General features: G+C 38.6%; 1 protein-coding gene across 1 annotated transcript in view; it reads right to left on the bottom strand.

The window, feature by feature from the left end:
* The window catches only part of LOC149228577 (coatomer subunit beta'-1-like), a 109582-nt gene that overhangs the window by 74652 nt on the left and 18058 nt on the right, over positions 1 to 16872 (bottom strand). The window contains exon 3 of the mRNA XM_089380809.1: positions 1821 to 2009. Coding sequence (XP_089236935.1) covers positions 1821 to 2009 — 189 coding nt within the window. The remainder of the gene's footprint in view (positions 1 to 1820; positions 2010 to 16872) is intronic.

Below are 16872 nucleotides of genomic sequence, written 5' to 3'. Positions count from 1 at the left end.
ATGTTAATAAAAAGTTGAAAATTTATTTTATGCAGATATCATCTTATAAATTTTAGGACTCAATGTAGAAAACATAACAACTTTCAATGCTTAAAACAGCAACACTCACAAACTTATTCAAAGGGTTGCACTTACAACTACAATGTGTTTTATTCCCAAATTGAGATAGTATTTTCTGCATATCAAATAATGAAAATTCGTGGAATAAGCCCTAATTTTTACTTCACATAAGAAAGAAAAACTCGAGGAAAATAATATTGTTTACATCAGAATATATATGAGTAATCCTTTAAATGACATCATATATTTGCCTTGCAGCAATATTTGTGGAATTTAAATCGCATTTTCTACAATCAATGTTAACAAGAATGGAACCAGAACCAAAATGGTCAACCCTACAAACCAGGCTATAAAAACTCGAGGAAAAAAATATTGTTTACATCAGAATATATATGAGTAATCCTTCAAATGCCATCATATATTTTAGTTGCAGCAATATTTGTGGAATATCAATTGCATTATATACAATCCATATTACCAAGATTGGAACCAGAACTAAACTGGTCAACCCAAAAAACCAGGCTATAAAACCAAAAAAAAATAGCCGACAAAAAAATTCAATTTACTGTATGTGTGTGTGTGTCAAAAAAAAATAGACCATAAATATGCAATTTTCTCATGTATATAGGGTGAATATAGCAAAGTAGCATTGAATGTAATACAGATGTGAACCAAAACACATAAGCATTGAGACTCTAAATAGATGTTGCAAACATTAGCAACAAGCAGAAACTCAAGAAAATTTCAACTACTGACATTGGAAAAATAGAGAAAATATCAACAAAAATCACCAAACTTTAAAAAAGAATAAAATATAAGCATTTTAAAAATCATCCAAAAACAGTTGACAATGTTCAAAATTGGCGCACACAAAAATCACAAGGGCAATTTTTCATTTCAGAGCAAACACAACAGAATATTATAAAATTCCCCAATAAATTGACAATGTTTGCATAACTGCTCGAAATAATATCTAGAGGCCAAAAATAATCATACTATAGAATCAAATCAAACTACATAATCATATGAATCTAGATTCTTTACATTCTTTACATGGGTATGCTCAGCATCTTGACCCAATGCCCTTGAAGATCCAAGGCCAATGTATCTTATCGCAATGGAAGCAGCTAGATGTTTAACCCATCCACAATACAAGGAGACCATTATTAAATACATGAAAAATAGGTATTAGGATAGTTGTAGGGTGTGCATTTTTCGTTTTTCTTCAATTTTTTGTTTTTTGGGGGGTGGTAGAGATGCATCAGTACAAAACCAGTCAAATCAGCCAATTTTCACTGTTTTTTTACTTGAACTGGATGATCTAACTGGTTTTGACTGGTTCAGAACAAAACCAGCCCAAACCAATTTGAATCACAGGTTCAGGCTGGAAATCCTCAAAGCCAGTTAGAAACAGCGAGTTCAACCAGTTGGAGCTTACAAGAAAATTGAGAATGTTACAAGATGAAGTTATGGTGTAGTCCTCGAAAAGGAAACCGTGATAGAGGTAACTTTCTCCATAAAAGGACTGACATATTTCACTTCAATCAAATCATTAGAAGCCAATCCGGAAAGAAGACAAACTATTCACTATAATGATTTACAATTTGGTTTTCTCTTCTGACTTGAGTATTGATCATGCTATGCAAATCTATTCATAAATGTGAATATGAATTAAATATTATAATAGGGTAAAACCATTACAATACTGTAGTTACTAACTCATGCTGAACACAATCTTGACATTTTCAATGAAGACAAACCTGAAATGTCTTGCTAAAAATCTTGATCTTGGAAGTACTTTCTCGAACTGCATATTCTCCATCTGAAGCCCAAACAAATTCAAGTGCAGATCCAAAAGATCTATTCCTCCATGCCAGTGCCGTATAAATTATGTATTCACCATCACCACATACAACAACAAATCTTCCATTTGGATTGTGCTTTAAACTCTGCAATATGAAAACGTTAACATCAGCAGGGACAAAGATAACAGGGAAATTACTAATTAACATTATTATAAAACTTTAAAAGTATAAACATGCTTCCTAGAAAAGGACGGTTATTTGTCTTGAAGTACTTTAGATGTACGAAAATAGAATTTACTAGCTAGTTAAATTTGACCATAGCATTTTCCATTTAAAAAACTGCAAAGCTCTCAAATATATCGCTACAAAAATGTATACAGGCAGTACCAATAAAACGGAGACCAAGCGATTAAAAAGTAACAAGTACAACCTTTGGGGACCTTTCACAGTCCAACATATGAAATATCATTTTTGGGACTACTTGGGTAGAGTGTCACAAATGCATACCTATATGCCCCATGAGCACTAGTCAGAATGATCAACTTCTCATGATTTTGAATAGTCCACTTAGCACTCATTGCATCAGCGGTGAATAATTGGGACTGAAAGTAGCAAAATGAATCACATAGCAACAACCATCACCTCTAGGACTTGCACCAATAACAAGGACTTCCTGAAAAGGTCACCCATTCCAGACTTCATGGCTCAAGTGTGCTTTAACCATGGAGTATTTCCCGTAGTCAACACCACATAGATTGCTACGGCTACCCCACAAATGCTTAATAAAGAGTCAATGGAGTTCTACATTAATAGTTCAACATGAAATCTTATTTTTGAGATTATCTGAATCGAGTAAGTTATTAATGAAAGGCCTATATCCCATGAGCATTAATCAGAATTACCAATTTCTCACAATTGTGAATAGTCCCCCTAGCTCTCAGTCCATCAGGGGATGCTCACAGAACTGAAGTAGGATTGAAACTAGCAAACAGTGCAACGAATGCTGAACAGTGACTTTGTACTGGGAATGAACCGTAGCTGACAATGCCAAATTATTGAAAGATGAACTCAAGGTGATTACACTGCAGGTCAATAATATACTACAATGGTAACAATTCTAGGCAAAACTCAGTAGATTTTTGTATACTTGTATCAAAAAGCCAAGCAATTCTCGGGGAAAATTGTCAAAGCAGCTTCAGATATCTGCAGATTCCAAGCTATTTGGTCCATTAAATTACATTGTATAGGAACGGTAATCATGCAGAAGGATTACATCATTTTGACGAATCCAGAATCCAGACCATCTTGGACAAAGGATTGTCCCACACTTCATAAAATTGAAAGGGAGATATAGGATCAAAGCATCAAGCCTTTATACTGATCTTTCAAGAGGACGTTTTACCACTTATCTGGGTTCATCTTCCAGAAGAAACCCAAGGGGATAGTACTACAGACCTCCAAACATTCCAAGATAAAGTTAGAGGGATTCAATGAAATGATCTTTGCCCATTTATCAGATGAAGGCAACCTGAACGTAAGTGTTATAAAGGTGAGACTGCATGTGAAATACTTTTTATAATATTATTTACCTGTGAGGCATTCACAAACAGCTTGTTTGCAAAGTGACAGTAATTATCAGATAGTTACATACGCGAAAATGTAGATGAGATAAGATAATTTTATTAATTTCCAACAGATGCCCACAAAAGTAGGTTAATAGGACTGCTAAGTACAATGATATCATTACAAAGCAGTAGCACCAAAATGGCAAAATGCCTCCTAAATAAAAAGCAAGATACAAAAAGTAAAGTAAAGCATGAAAAACCCTTAACTCCGAGCACAGGCAGCTGCACTGGGAGGGAGATGTACATACTACAGAAGGAAAGGATTTGAGAACTGGAGAACTCAAGTACAGGTATATCATGGTCCACTAATTAATCTCTCCTAACATCCGAGGCCAAATGAAGAATTCTCCGATAGAATGAAGTACATAGAAAGAGGTAGGAGAAGAGTTGGACCACCCACCACACAGCTATTTGGAAGAGATAACCATCTACTAAGGCCCAGGTGATCTCATCTACCTGCAGTAAGCGATATGGTTCAGCAATGAAGCTAAGATCTCTAGGGAGGCAGGGATGGTCCCTTGCATCCACATTGATCTGGAATTGGAGGCAATGCTATTAGCACCGTAAAGAAGGAAGTAATCCTCTTGGTTGAATCCGGTCTATGAGGAGGCTGGAGGATGTGGGCATGAAGCCTGAAGACCTCTTGCATGTATAAGGCTAGACATCTGTGGTTGGGGTACCTGAAAAAACTGGAGAGGGTCTGAATCCCCCTAAATAGACAATGGAACCTCTCACAGATCTCATAATAGATGGGGTAGGACATTAACTGCTCCTCTATCTCAACCTCACAAAGATGACAGAGTTGGTAAATCCTCTCTGCCCATACAATCTGGTGATCCATCTCAACTCAAACTATATGCAAGCTGACTTAGATCTAGCACAAGCAAATACGAAAAGAGTGAACAAAGTAATGAGATGAATATTCACTAAGTGCTCAACATAGAAGGCCATCTTCAAATGTAACCCACCTTGGGGATTTGTCCAAGTGACCTACATAAATTGTCTGCAAATGTTTTCCTAGATGATAATGTTCAACAACTGCCTGGTAGGTAAGAAGTCGCCAAGTGCATCTAGGGACTTTCTAAACAGAATATGCCAGTCCATTGAAATACATATGGGCTCCAAAATGTTTGAGACCCCTACAAACCAACACTGGGTACAGCCAAGAGGGCTAGATAAGGTAACGAACTCAGATGAACTCTGAATGCATTGCAGAAGTGAAACAAGGAGGAAAATAGTCTCAAGTTAGAAGGGTCGGGCACCAAACTCTGAAAGAATGATGTGTTGGAGTATTGCCTGCTCACATTTGATGTTGTGACTAAGGAGAAGGATCTGCACTATCTCAACTAAAGCATAAAAAGAATGAAGTGAGGCCCTAAGAATTGCACTCCCAAATTGTACCCTGAGGTAGTGGTGATCTCAGTCTCCTCTCTGAAAAAGAATGGTGAATCAATAGTACATTCTTCAACCCATTGAAGATCATGCAAATAGGACCTTAGCTCATCTATATGTTGAAATATGTAACTAGGTTCGGTCTTCATAATGACATATGGAACGTTGATTTTATGTATTCAATGAAAAGAGAAAAATAAATTTAGAATTATTGTTTCTTGAGGCATGGGTTTCATGCTCAAGGGAAATTTATTTTAGGTCAAGCTCCCATTGAGAGCTTCTAGGATGTCATTGAGTCTATAGAGTCAAAAGAATTTTGTCATGTATGAATAACCCTTCTTGGGTATGTTACATATTTATTTGAGTCAATATGAGTCTAAAATTGTAAAGGAAACCCCTCCAAGATCAAGGATACAAACCACAAGTCAAGTCGGCCTAGAAACTTCATCAAGTCGGCCTGCCAAGAGATGTCGGCCTATTTTGGAAGCCCAGCAACGCCTATATAAAGGACGACTCGGCCTCTCTCAAAGGACACATAGAAGCAATCACAGAAGTTCGATCTAGCAACAATAAGGAGTCATATACCATAGAGAAGGAACAACAAAAAGGAAGAACGAAAAAAAGAATTGTTTTGGGCCTGTTTTGAGACATCCTTTCCACACATATGATCTACAACTAGGGCACACTTCTCAGTTAAGATTACAGTCGCCATAGAAGACTGAATATCGGTAGAGGAGAAGTCATCTTGGAGGCTGAGTGGTTGAAGTAAACATATCTCATCAAGCAAAGAAGAAAGGAAGGCAATTTCTCCATTATCTTGACTACACGAATTGTCTAGGGTTTCTGCAGTAAAATCTAATTGCAGACAGAATATTGCAGGTCCGAAACAGGAGGTTGAAGGAAAATTCATCATCATTGGAAGGCGTGTTTAACTAAAGTTGACTTTGTGCAAGAAAAGTGTTCATCATAATGACTTGATCTTGGAGGGGTTGTGGTCATGGTCTTGGTATTCTTCAATTGAAGTCTCTATAAGAAGAATTGTTTTGGGCCTGTTTAGACATCCTTTCCACACGTATGATCTGCAACTAGGGCACACTTCTCAGCTAAGATTACAGTCACCATAGAAGACTGAATTTCGGTAGAGGAGGAGTCATCTTGGAGGCCAAGTGGTTGAAGTAAAGATATCTCATCAAGCGAAGAAGAAAGGAAGGCAATTTCTCCATTATCTTGACTACACGAATTGTCTAAGGTTTCTGCAGTTAAATCTAATTGCAGACAAAAGATTGCAGGTCCGAAAAAGGAAGTCGAAGGAGAAGCCATCATCATTGGAAGGCGTGTTTAACTAAAATTGACTTTGTGCAAGAAAAGGGTTCATCAAATTGACTTGATCTTGGAGGGGTTGTGGTCAACGGTCTTGGTATTCGTCAATTGAAGTCTCTATAAGAAGAAGAATTCATTTGGTTTTTCCCCTCAAGTGGGAGAGGTTTTGGCCCTGGTTGATCGCCTATATTCTGTGGTTCATCAGAATGACTTGATCTTGGAGGGGTTGTGGTCAACGGTCCTGGTATTCATCAATTGAAGTCTCTATAAGAAGAAGAATTCGTTTGGTTTTTCCTCTCAAGTGGGAGAGGTTTTGGCCCTGGTTGATCGCCTATATTCTGTGTCTCTTGTCTATTTATTGTTTATGCTTTGGTTGTTGTTTGATGAAGAAGAACACTATAATAATCTAACTAAAGAGAAGATCATAAAATAATGAAGTAAAAAGCATTCACAGGAAATTATGTTAAAATTGGCAACTAGGGCCAAATTCCCCCTTAGAACAGCTCATATGATGGAGATGATTAATGCATTGGATTCCTCTTTTCGAGAGGTCCAATTTTGATATAAAGATCATCTCATTCTAACAAGCAGAAATGGAATTTTGAATTTATTCTCTCTCATGCACAAATTGTCAAGGTCGACCTCAGTCAAATGTAGGTTCATGAAGCCCAATAGATTTGTCTCCTCACTCTCGACGAAGTGTATAAATAGGAGTGACCTCTCTCCACATATGGACATCACTCATCTCATCACATATCTCTCTCTCTCTCCTCTCTTGATTGGTTCATACAGCTTGGAGGCAGCTTCTCTCTACTTCGCACGTGTGGCAGGATGACGAATTTTTGGGATTGTCTGCTGGCCAAATTTCAGGAAAACAGACCAGCGTTGACCAAAGCCTATTTGACCTCCGTTGACTACAATCTTGAGGGCAGAATTTTGATTTTTGGAGGCCACATTCATTGGCACAGAAAGCAACGTGATTGGGACAGTTTGGCCAGGGTTGAATTCAGATTTGACAGCAGAAATTACAGCAGTGTTTTCTCTCTCCTTTGACTGGGTTGACCGAACTGTTTTGGGCTGACTTTGACCCTCTTGGAAGGCCGGATTGGATTGCCGTTGACCGAGCTGCTTGGAGGAAATTTTGGTGCTTCTTTGACCAGCGTTGACTTTCTAGTTAGTGCTGCAGTTGATTCATGTTGACTGCTGATTTGACAGGATTGTTTTGGGCAAGTTAATTTGATATTTGTACTCTCTCTCTCCACTAAACTATTGAATAATACTAAGAAGATTTGATCAAAGGGTTTCCCCACATTGGGGTTTTTCCCTCACATCCGCCATATCTTGTGTCCTCTTGTCTTGGCTTGTCTTCTGCACATGTTTCTATGTTCTATCTGCATTTACTATCAATGTGTTTAAGTTTATGTGATTGCTACTGGATATAATTGGAAATTGTCACTGCATTGATAAAAAAAACATTGAAGTAAATTGTGCTAAAGCATAGAACATACCATTGTTACCTAAAATTAACATGGTATCGGAGCTCAAGTGAAGACAAAGCCCAAACAAGAGAGAGGAAAAGCAATCACTAAGGAAAGTTGTTGGACAAGGACTTGGAACTAGTCCCAATGACAATTACATCTTACTTCAAATCCAAGGACAAGCTTAAGGACAAATCCGACTATCAAACATGGAAGATGTCTCTAGATTTGACATTGGAAGAAAATGATGCCATGGACTATGTCAAAGGAAGAGTAGTGGAGCCTCCTTCAAATGCATCTGCAGCTGCACAAACAAATTACAAGAAAGGTGAGGTTAAACCTAAGAAAATTATTGTTGATTCTATTCACAAGCCTTTGGTTGCCTATATTTCTAATTTGGAACCATCTAAGGAGATGTATGACAAGCTGGTTGGGATGTTCAAAGTAAATAATGCAAATCAAGTTCTCTTTCTCAAGAACAAGTTGAAAGACATCAAGATGGATAGAGGAGAATCCATCCAATCCTACTTCATGAGGATTACCGTGATCAAGGATGATATCCTTTCTATTGGAGAAGTCAATGGTGACAAGGAGCTCACACTTATTGCACTTGGAGGCCTTACAAGAGAAGGGGATGTGTTCAACACCACCATCCTCAACAATGACAGGATTCTGGGATTTGATGAATTATTGGCTAGATGCACTCAAGAAGATGGAAAGAGACAAACCCTCAAATGGAAACAATCCTACCGCCTTCTTCGCTCATACTAAGAGAAAGAACAATGTTGGTCCAAGAAATCAAGGTCAAGGATTCAAACTGGGATTCAAAGAAGGAAGAAAAGGAAGATGCTTCAATTGTAACAGGTTTGGCCACTTTGCTAGAGTGTCCTCACAAGAACAATACTCCAAGAGATTATGACAACCATAACAACAACTTCAAGGGAAATGGCAATCAAAGGAACCACAAGTTCAACAGCAAAGGAAAGAGAAATGCTCACGCTGCTCGAAATGGAAATGGTCGTCCTCCCAAGAAATCGATAAACTCCAAGTATGAAAAAGTTAATGTTGTAAAGTAAAAAGAATTTTATCTTATTTTTTCCCTTACCACCGCCTCTCCTCCGAATACATTGGATCACTAGTTGATTGATAGTGGTGCCTCAAGACACTTCACTGGGTACAAAGAGACTCTCTCTAACTTGATTGAAAAGAAGATGAATATGGAGATTACACTTGGGGATAATGCCACTTATCCCATGAAAGGAATTGGGATTGTTACTCTCCACTTAAATCAAGGTGAAACTCTTCATTTAAAAGGAGTGCTATATGTACCTAATCTGAAAAAGAACTTGGTCTATATTTCTGCGATGGAAGATAAAGGTTTCAAGGTGACATTCATTGATGGGAAGGTTCGTGTTTGGTAAAAAGCCCAAGAGATGCATTCACTCTTGGATTCAGGGTTAAAGGTCTCTATCAGGTTAAAGGAATTCCATTGCGAGCAATGACTTGTGATACTTCTTTTCAATCTGAATTATGACACCGGAGATTTGCTCGCCTTCATTTCAAAGCCTTACCTGATGTAAGGAAGATGGTCACAGGTATGCCCGAATTCAACTTAGATAATGAAGGTGTTTGTCAAGGTTGTGAAGCTAGAAAACATACAAGGGGACCATTCCCCTCAAGTGAAACTCAAGCCACCAATAATCTTCAATTGGTCCATTTTGATCTATCAAGTATGTTGCCTGTGACACCTTTGGGTGGATATTTGTACTAAGCTAATTTTGTGGATGACTTCCCTCGCAAAACATGGATCTATTTCTTAAAGAAGGATGAAGTGTTCAAATGGTTCCGCTCTTTCAAATCCTTGGTCCAGAATCAAACAAGGAAGAAAATCAAAATATTGAGGACAGATAATGGAACTAAATATGAGTCAAATGAATTGCCATTAAGAGGGAGACCACTATTGCATATACTCTTGAACAAAATGGTGTTGTCGAAAGGACGTATTGAACTATCATAGAAGCCAACTGTGATATGCTTCGTGATCAAGGTCTTCTGAAGTTCTTATGGGGAGAAGTTGTCAACATCGTTGTGTATGTTCAAAACAGATGCCCACATCAAGTTTTGGACTTCAAGACACCCAAAAAAGCTTTCACCGGGAAGAAACCTGATGTTTCTCATTTTAGAATTTTTGGTTGTCTCGTATATTTTCATGAGTCGAAAGATAAAAGAAATAAACTAGATGCATCTGGGAAGAAAGGAACATTTGTGGGCTACAGTGAAACTTCAAAGGCATATAGAATCTATGTGCCTAGTCAAAGGGAAATTGAATTAAGTCATGATGTCACTTTCGATGAAGATTCTTCTCTTAGAAAAGTCTGAGATCTTCCTATCCCTAGGAAGGACAATGATGACATTGATGCAGAAAAGCAGGATGTACCTCTGTCTGATGAACCGATTGCCCGATGTGGAAGGTACGACGGATCCCATTGATCCACCTCCTAGTGAGCCAACTACTTCAAGAAAAAGACCTTTGTGGCTCAAAGATACTCTTGAAGATGTTAAGAAACATATTGCACCAAGGGGGACATTTCGTGAAAGCAAGAAGTCGAATAGGTACCAAGGGTACTTAGCTGCCATGAGTACCATTGTACAATCTGAGCCTTGCACATTCGAAGAAGTCGTGAAACACCAAGTTTGGAAGGATGCGATGAACGAGGAGTATGAGTCGATCATGAAGAATGATGTTTGGGATGTGGTTGCTAGACCCAAGGACAAGTCAGTGATCACTTCAAAATGTCTCTACAAGATCAAACATACAGCAGATGGGAGTGTTGAAAAGTTCAAGACTAGATTCGTTGCTCGAGGCTTCTCTCAAAAGGAAGGAGTAGACTATGATGAGATATTTGCACCGGTTGCCCAATATACCACCATCCATTCGATCATAGCCCTTGCCGCTTCGCAAGGATGAAGCCTACACCAGATGGATGTCAAAATTTCTTCTTACATGGCTCGCTTAAAGAGGAAGTCTATGTCGAACATCCCGAGGGTTCGAAGTTCAAGATCGTGAGACACATGTATGCAGGTTGAAGAAAGCCCTCTATGGGTTGAAGCAAGCTGATAGGGCTTGGTATGAGAGGATTGATAGCTATCTTATGAAGCTGGGATTTACAAGGAGCGATGTTGGCCCAAACCTATACTTCAAGGTTGGAAAGGACAAGCCCCTCATTCTGGTCCTTTATGTGGATGATCTCTTTTTGACAAGTGATGACCCTCTCATTCATCAATGCAAGAGGGAGTTGGCTTCTGAAATTCGAGATGAACGGCCTAGGAATGATGCATTACTTCCTAGGGTTGGAGGTCTGGCAAAAGCCAAGTGAGGTTTTCCTTTCTCAAGGAAAATACATTGGGAAGCTACTTGAGAGATGTGGGATGGTGGATTGCAAGTCCGTGATTACTCCAATGGAACTCAACTTTAAGAAGCTATGTGGAAGTGTTGTTGGGCCCGAATTAGCGAACCCTTCCAATTATTGTCAACTCGTGGGGGGGCTAATGTTCTTGGTCAACTCTCATCCTGAGATATGCTTCGCTGTGAACACGTTGAGTCAGTTTATTGTCAAGCCTCATCACATTCATTGGATTGCTGCTAAGAATCTCTTGAGATATATTCAAGGCACAATCCACTATGGGTTGAGATACACTGTCGAGAACTTGAGATTACATGGATATTCAGATGCTAATTGGGTTGGCAGTTTGGTGGATCGTAAGAGCACGTATATGTGTTGCTTCGCTTTGGTGTCTGCTTCAATATCATGGATGAGCCGGAAGCAGAAATCGGTTGCTTTAAGCACCGCCGAGGCCGAATACATTGCTGCGAGTATGGCCTGTTGTGAAGTTGTTTGGTTGAGGACGCTCTTTAGTGAGCTATTTGAGCACGTGCTAGATACAATGGTGATCTTCTGCGAAAATCAGAGTGGGATTCGCCTATCAAAAAATCATGTGTTCCACAACCGCTCTAAGCACATTGATATCAGGTACCACTTTATCCAGGATATGGTACAACGAAGAGTAATAAGGCTCCAATACATTAGGATAGATGAGCAAGTCGCAGACATTCTCACGAAGCCTTTGGTTAAGGTCAAATTTTTAACCTTCCGAGGGAGACTTGAAGTCGTTGAACAACCCTCCTATGAGTTGGACATTGAGCTCTGGGAGCTCCTGGGGGCTTGGGGTACTTCTTGGAGCTATGAGCGACTATAGGGTGAGTGGTTCACCTTCCCCTAGTGGTGCGCTATGTACAGGGTGAGTGGTTCACCTTCCCCTGTGATACCTCGTGATGGTTGACATGTGTGTAGGGTGAGTGCTTCACCTTCCCCTACCAGGACACATGTATGTAGGGTGAATGGTTCACCTTCCCCTACCAGGACACATGTATGTAGGGTGAGTGCTTCACCTTCCCCTACAATTGACATATGCACAGGATGAGTGGTTCACCTTCTCCTGCTGATGCCCCAGCACACATCCTACCCATGGAGTCTGAGACTCATGGGAAGTACCTCTCATCTGGCCAATTAGTTGGGAAAAGATGGTTAGGGACAATGGCACTACCGATGGACGCATCGTGTACTATCGTACCCCCTATGACTAGGATGCCTGGTGTTCTAAAACTTGATCTGGGATCAAGGGCTAACTTTTGTCAGTGAAGAGTGGTATAATCTTAGGACTCACTCTCGATCACTTCTTCTTCATTATTACTTCATGGATCAACAGAGCAGAGCAGAGCAAGGCAGTGATGACAGGATGGTACAGGATGACAGGATGGCATGATGACAAATGGATTGGCAGGTGGAATTCTCCCTAGTTGAGAGGGAGTGTTAAAATTGGCAACTAGGACCAAATTCCACCTTAGGACATCTCATATGATGGAAATGATTATTGCATTGGATTCCTCTGTCCGAGAGGTCCAATTTTGATATAAAGATCATCTCATTCTGACAAGCAAAAAATGAAATTTTGAATTTATTCTCTCTCATGCACAAATTGTCAAGGTCGGCCTTAGTCAAATGTAGGCTCATGAAGCCCAAAAGATGTGTCTCGTCACCCTCAACGAAGTGTATAAATAGGAGTGACCTCTCTCCTCATATGGACATCACTCATCTCATCACATATCTCTCTCTCCTCTCTTGATTGGTCTGTACAGCTTGGAGGCAACTTCTCTCTACTTCGTATGTGTGGCAGGAGGACGAATTCTGGGATTGTCTGTTGGTAGAATTTCAGGAAAACAGACCAGTGTTGGCCAGGGCCTATCTTACCTTCGTTGACTACAATCTTGAGCGCAAAATTTCAATTTTTGGAGGTCGCATTCATTGGCACAGAAATCAAGTTGATTGGGACAGTTTGACTAGGGTTGACTTCAAATTTGACCGCATAAATTACAATAGTGTTTTCTCTCTCTCCTTTGACTAGGATGACCAAACTGTTTTGGGCTTACTTTGACCCTGTTGGAAGGCCAAATTGGACTGTTGTTGACTGAGCTGCTTAGGACATTTTGGTGTTGCTTTGACCAGCATTGACTTCCTGGTTAGGGATGCAGTTGACTGATGTTGACTACTGATTTGATAGGATTGTTTTCGGCAAGTTAATTTGATATTTGTACTCTCTCTCTCTTGAACTATTGAATAATAATAAGAATATTTGATCAAAGGGTTCCCCACATTAGGGTTTTTCCCTGGCATCTGCCATATCTTGTGTCCTCTTGTCTTGGCTTCTCTTATGCACATGTTTTTATGTTCTATTTGCATTACCTATCAATGTGTTTAAGTTAATGTGATTGCTACTAGATATAATTAAAAATTGTCACTGGGTTGATAAAGAACATTGAAGTAAATTATGCTAAAGCATAGAGCATACCATTGTTGCATCTTATCAAGGGACACTCAAGAATCAAATCTCGAGAAAGACATCAAAGTAAATATAAGAAGATCATCTTGAAGTCAAGATCTACAAAGAAGTATCAAAACCCTAGATCGAAAAAGAAAGTCTACACCAACAAGAAGTCTTGGAATCCTCAAGTCATCTCAAGAGACCACAAAGACCCTACTCAAGTTGAAGGACTTATACATCAAGTTTCTTACTAGAGAAGCAAGATCAAGGACGTTGTCATCATCTTTAGAAGTTCTAAAGGCAATTTTCTCTCGAAGATCATCTAAGAAGCATCAAGAAGTCATCATTGATCATAATCAACAAGGACATCTCCGCCAGAGGATCTAAAGTGATCTCCTTCTTTGTGAAGTCAAGGATCACTCTTGAAGAGATCTTTCTTCATCAAGGAGAAGTTCTCTATCATCTATAGAGAAGCATTTTTCATAAGTATATTTATGTCTAAATCTGTCAAAATGTCTTTTTGCAAGGAAAGCAACAAATTGGTTGGGGCTTCAAACTATCTTGCATGGAAGAAGAGGACAAATCTGAATCTCATTGAAAATGAGGTTATGGATCATGTCAAAGGATCTATCACTAAACCAACGAAAGAAGATGCTCAAACACTTGAAAAGTTTATGAAAGGGCAAGTGAGGGCTCAAAGGATTCTTATAGAATCCATCAAGGATCCCCTCATTCCATATGTATCCAAACTCGACACCTCAAAAGAAATATATGACAAATTGGTAGAGTTATTTTCTATAATCACTACAAGAGAAGTAATCTCTCTAAGGCAAGAACTCTACAAGCTAAAGATATCAAAAGAAGGGATAGCCTCATACTTTATGAGGATATCCGAAATAAGGGATCAACTTCAAGATCTGGGAGAAGTAATGTCTGACAAGGAGATGACCACTATAGTACTAAATGCACTACCAGAGGAATGGGGTAACTTTACTTCAAGTATTTATGGGAAGAAAGAAGTTGCTCCATTCCAGGGTCTATGTTCACTATGCGAGATTGAAGAAACCAAGTTGCAGGCTAAAACTGATGTGGGATCAGGTGATCAAAATCAAGTATATGTTGCTATGACAAGGAGAAGAGTAAAATCTGGGAAATTTGATACTCAGAGAAAGAAAATGAACATGGCTAAGATTCAATGCCATGGATGTCAAGAATATGGGCATTACAAAAGAGATTGTCCTAAGCTCAAGAAGGACAATAAAAAAAGAGGTAGAGAAGAAGCCCATATCACTGGTGGAGGAAGTTGAATAGAATAAGTCCAAGAAAGTGGAAGTAAAAGATATCTAGTATGATTGAGATAGTCTTCCTCACCTAGTTATTTTCAAGTTCATGATCTCAAGTTTTCTGTTATAAGATATGGTTAATCATGATTCACTAAGTAAAATGATAGGATGCATCATGGCATCATAGAAGCATTAAAAGCAAGAGATCGTGACATCATCATAGAGAAGCATGAAAGATGGCTAAAATAGAAGTCTATGGAAGGATATAGCTCTTCGTAACCTCATGAAAAGCATAAGTGGTACTTATGGTAAAACGAAGAAAAAGTCATCTAGTACAAAGCTTGTCATACATCTATCAAAAGGAGACAGTTGTTGATGAGGATACTCAAGATCCTCTATTGGAATCTTCATCGAAAGGTTCGCCAATCAAATGGAAGAAAGTGTTTCATCAAGAATTCCAACTTGTGGGAACTCATGGGATGATGGTACGATCACAATAGAGCTGAAGCAGATCAAGGAATTGAAGTTATTTCAATCAAGGGAGATGTTGAAAGGAAGTCTAAGATGACTTAAAAGAAAATGAGGTATGTATGCTTGTATTCGATACTATAGAGTCATGTCATATCATTGCAAATAGCATGGATAAATGCTCTATCTTGAGAGCATGATCAAAAGAAAGGATCTCCACCTTTGAAAGGATGCAGGGAGGCATGGGTCACACATTGTCTGTTGATTTTTAAAGTACCTTAGACAAGTGATTTCCGATGGGTTAGTCTCTAACAAGGGAAAAGTGTCCAAAATAATTATTTTCCTAAGTGACTTTATAAAGTGAAAGTGACTTTATAAGTGGTAAAGTCAATGTTAAATTATAAAGTGAAAAGTAACTTTAGACATAAAGTACAATGTGGGTACTTTATTTAATGGGTGAGTTAAAAAAATAGAAAGTGAAAATTAAATGCACATTTATTCTCATCCCTTGATCTAAATAAATCTGAGCCATTAGATCTTAGAGTTGGCCAAAAGTCATTTAGGGAAACAAAAGGGGGAAAGAAAAGAGAGACTGGATTCATTCTTCATGAGTAGACTAGAGAAAGGAGGTTGAGAGTTGGAGAAAAGTTTTGAAGGAGGAATTTGTTGCAGCAATTTAAAGGAGTGATTTCTGGGCAAAGATGGGCACGAAAATCAAGGCATAAAAGACAATAAAAGGTACAGCACGAACAACATTTAATGTTGTGAGTTGCACGCCGTTCGAGAGAAGTTTTTGAAAAAAATGAACAAAAAAACCATACGGTGTACAATGGTACGGAAATCCGTATTGTTCGTACGGAATCCGTATAGTACCATCCGTACAATCGTATCTGTATTGTACATATTTTCAGCTTCAAGTGGGTACAGAAATCAAGGCAAAGTGGGCACGGTTTTCAAGGAGTTTTGAGCTAAAGAGATAAGTTGTATTTCGCTGTTTTGTTTTGTCTGCAAATGTATTTTTCTTGAACTTCAAAGATAAATAAATTTGAATAGCTCTCTAACAGGTTTTCCCCGGAGAAGATTGAAGGGGTTTTGCATGGGTATAAGTTGACCAAAAATCTGTGTATTTTTATGTGTGTTGCTAATCTGTTTATGTCCATATTTATTTTCAACATGTGTTGACAATACCATGTGTTTTAATCTGAAAATTTCATTTCCAGAATTCTATATGTTGAATGTATGTTTATGGGAAAGGGCATTTAACTGAATGGGAGTGATAAGGTAAAATTAAAACCGAGTTGGGATTGCAAGAAACTTTTTTTAGTCATCAAATTTCAACATTGTCTAGATGAAATCAACATAATATGTCCTCTATGGAATATGAGGTGGTTGACAAATTGGAGGAACTATGAGTGCAATTTCCTAGAAAAAATGTGTGACGAGAGAAAGAAAGAGATTATAAAATATGCAACTATGAAAAAGGCAATCAACATCCAAGGACAGAGAAATTTGACTAGGATATCTCCATGAAAGATATGAAGACTTTGATGAAGTCTGAAAA

Source organism: Pinus tabuliformis, chromosome J (assembly GCF_031772625.1).
Source record: "Pinus tabuliformis cultivar Carrire ecotype Pingquan chromosome J, CPIR1, whole genome shotgun sequence".
In the NCBI taxonomy this organism is placed as follows: Eukaryota; Viridiplantae; Streptophyta; class Pinopsida; order Pinales; family Pinaceae; genus Pinus; species Pinus tabuliformis.
Note: the sequence above shows the minus strand (reverse complement) of the source record. Positions and strands in the feature narration are given on the sequence as shown.